The sequence below is a fragment of the Paramormyrops kingsleyae genome, chromosome 15 (assembly GCF_048594095.1).
Source record: "Paramormyrops kingsleyae isolate MSU_618 chromosome 15, PKINGS_0.4, whole genome shotgun sequence".
In the NCBI taxonomy this organism is placed as follows: Eukaryota; Metazoa; Chordata; class Actinopteri; order Osteoglossiformes; family Mormyridae; genus Paramormyrops; species Paramormyrops kingsleyae.
Window position 1 is genome coordinate 27,749,556 of NC_132811.1, and position 3,429 is coordinate 27,752,984.

General features: G+C 41.8%; 1 protein-coding gene across 1 annotated transcript; it reads left to right on the forward strand.

Annotated features, from left to right (window-relative positions):
- Positions 1-1,286: 1,286 nt before the first annotated feature.
- On the forward strand, positions 1,287-2,889 carry LOC140578571 (uncharacterized). Its single transcript, XM_072700099.1, has 2 exons — positions 1,287-1,576; positions 2,094-2,889. Exons 1-2 carry the CDS (start codon positions 1,287-1,289, stop codon positions 2,887-2,889), a joined length of 1,086 nt encoding a protein of 361 aa, XP_072556200.1.
- The last annotated feature ends 540 nt before the right edge of the window (positions 2,890-3,429 follow it).

Consider the following 3,429-nt stretch of genomic DNA (forward strand, 5'->3'; position numbering starts at 1 on the left):
TATGTTTTTTCTTTATTTTTTCTATGTGTACAGTAAGATATTATTTTTCCTCTCATTACTGCCTTTCCTGCTTCCCAGAGAATACATGGTGAGACTTCTGGTAGGTCATTGTTATCCAAATATGTTGCCCACTCATTTTTGAAATAATTAATAAACTCTTGTTCTTTAAGTAAGGATGTGTTGAATCTCCAGTTCCTACTTGGTGGTGTGACTCTTTCCTTTGCTAGCAAGAGAGACACCGGTGCGTGATCACTGATAACGATGGGGTGTATCTGGGTTTCTGTGATGTTCCTCATCATTGAGCTGCTAATTAGGAAGTAATCTAAGCGAGAGTGTGAGTGGTGTACTGGTGAGAAGAAGGTGTAATCCCTGGAAGTGGGATGATGTGACCGCCAGGCATCGCAAAGACCAAAATCATTCATGTATTGTCTAAGAGTATCTGCAGACTGCCAGTTCCGTTGGCTCATGGCCGTGCTGAGCTTGTCTATTTCTGGGTTCAATACCAAGTTGAAGTCTCCTCCTATTATAAGTGTGGAGTCCGAATGAACAGAAAGTGAAGTGAAGAAAGTATGAAAAAAGGAGGGGTCATCAACATTTGGTCCATAAACACTAGCAATGCAGAAATCCATATTTTGAATAGTTAAATTAAGTATAATAAATCTAATAAATCTTCAGCATTAGTTCAAATACAAGAACTCGTGGCCATAGGTGGAAATTAGCGGGAGAACATTTCAAACTGGATTTAAGGAAGCACTTCTTTACACAGCGTGTAGTCAGAGTATGGAATAGTCTTCCTGATAACGTAGTGCAAGCTGAATCCTTGGGTTCCTTTAAATCAGAGCTAGATAAGATTTTAACAACTCTGAGCTATTAGTTAAGTTCTCCCCAAGCGAGCTCGATGGGCCGAATGGCCTCCTCTCGTTTGTATAGTTCTTATGTTCTTATATTGAATGTGAAAGTAAGAAATTGATCGATGGAAAGAACTTTTTTGTAGTTACATGTTTTCTTTCAATTAAAAGCCATTTGTGTGGTGTGTAATTTTAATGCTCATGGTTAAGTGCTAGTCTAATTTCAATATTATAGGAAACATTTACTAGTCTTGGTCTTTAATTAACATTAATTTGTGTGAAACCTACCGGTTGAAGTGTAACGTTATAGTGTAATGCAATTGGTCAAATCGGTGTTGTTTTGAGCAAATCAATTGCATTCCCGCTGAAAAACAAGCGTTCTAGAAGGAAAATGTTGCCTATAAATAGTATTGCGCGCGTTCTTATCATATTCACATCATGATGGAGGATCAAGTTGTTGCGTTTGGGGTGGCATTGCTCTACATGCGGAGAAGACGTCGGAGATCGGTGTGGGTGCATCAGATTCTCCATGCCCGTCAGCAGCTTGGAGAATATCACCGGCTGGTGCAGGAGCTGCGGCTGGATGACGATAGGTTCCAGCGATACTTCAGGCTAGATAGGGACCAGTTTGACAACCTGCTGTCAAAAGTGGGGCCACAAATTGCGAGGCACGACACCAATTATCGACGAGCTATTGAGCCGGCTGAGCGCCTTGCAATTTGTCTACGGTAAGTTCATGATTTATGATGTTTTTTCTTTATGTCTTTTCATTAAAATTTGTCTTGTAATTTCAATGGGTTGGAAATAAGTTTCACAGGTTGTTAAATATTTATAACTTGGTAATAAAGTCTAATGTATATTTTGCAATTGTGGACGAACTTCACTTTTTTCCTTTACTACCTGTTGATTCACCCTAAGGCCCCAAATTAGGGTCAGGGTTAGCAAACTGAGGCTAGGGTTAGGGTTAGAAAAACTATGGCATATACAGACATCAACATGTGTTTTTATGACAGTTCTGCTCCCCATGCGGATGAGAAAACAGGTATAATTTAAACATTACTTAAGGTAAGTATAATCAGGAAAATTGGATTACTGGGAGTATTATAGATCATATAATGAAATTATTATTACTAATTTTTTTATATAAAAGCAGGACTTTACTGTTGGAGTTGGTTGAGGAAGTCTGTTGAGGTGGAAAAAGTTTGTTAATTTTGCTCATGTAATTAGTTGTTGTTGTTTTTGCAGATTCTTGGCCACTGGAGACTCCTACCGCACCATAGCTTTCAGCTATCGTGTTGGCGTGAGCACCGTGGCAGGGATTGTTGGAGAGGTTGCCAGGGCAATATGGGATGCCTTGGTGCAGGAGGTCATGCCAGTCCCCACCACTGAGCACTGGCGAAGCATCGCCGCAGACTTCCTCCATCGGTGGAACTTCCCTAACTGCCTTGGGTCCATCGATGGAAAGCATGTTGTGATCAGGGCCCCTGACAACTCGGGGTCCCTGTTCTTCAACTATAAGGGGACCTATTCAGTTGTGCTCCTGGCAGTGGTAGATGCCCAGTACTGCTTCCGGGTAGTAGATGTTGGCAGCTACGGGAGGACAAGCGATGGTGGTGCACTGGCTAACTCCACCTTCGGCCAGGCACTCCGAGATGGGACCCTTGGCCTGCCACAGGATGCTCTGCTGCCAGGTGCAGAGCATTTGGCACCCCAGCCACACGTGTTTGTGGCTGATGAAGCCTTTCCGCTCCGCCGAGACCTCATGCGGCCTTTCCCAGGACACAATCTCTCCGGCAGGCAAAGAATTTTCAATTACAGGCTGTCACGGGCAAGGCTGATTGTTGAGAATACCTTTGGTATTCTCACAGCTCAGTGGCGTATGTACAGAGGAGTCATTGAGATCAGCCCTGCCAATGTGGATGCCTGTGTGAAGGCTACCTGTGTCCTGCACAACTTCCTGAGGAGGTCCACAAACAGCACCCGGATGCCCATACCATCAGCTGGAGACGGAGAAGCTGCTGGCCTACAGGAAGTCACCTGAGTGGGCAGCAACAACCCCACACGGGAGGCCATCCGTGTCCGGGAGAAATTTATGACCTATTTCTCCACAGAGGGAGCTGTCCCCTGGCAACCTGTGGCGTAAGCCATTGCATTTAACGGCTCTTTTAAGAGCCACAAATCAATCCAAAAAAAAAACATGATTTCCATAAATATAATATTAAGTGTGACAACAGCCACTCTCCCCTGGTGAAAAAAAGTACACTTCTATAATGTACTTAAAGTGTTCTATTTACACACACTAAATTTGGACTTACTATACTTAATAATATACTTAATATTTAGTATACTACAGATTATTCTTTAGTACTTCTTAAGATAATCTAAGTGTACTCAACTGTGCTATTTGACAGACACAATGAATATGAACTAAAATGTGCTAAAAATGTATTTATGTACCACTTAAAACTATAATTTATACAAAGTGGTACATAAATATTGTTTTTAATATAAATATTACATTAAAAGCACATTTTAGTTCATATTCATGGTGTCTCAAATTAGCACAGTTGAGTACACTTAG

Excerpts from the sequence above, each read along its gene's own strand:
- LOC140578571 (XM_072700099.1), top strand. The coding sequence starts at position 1,287 with ATGATGGAGGATCAAGTTGTTGCGTTTGGGGTGGCATTGCTCTACATG. Across the intron at positions 1,577-2,093 it reads CGCCTTGCAATTTGTCTACG|ATTCTTGGCCACTGGAGACT; the intron begins GTAAGTTCATGA and ends TTGTTTTTGCAG.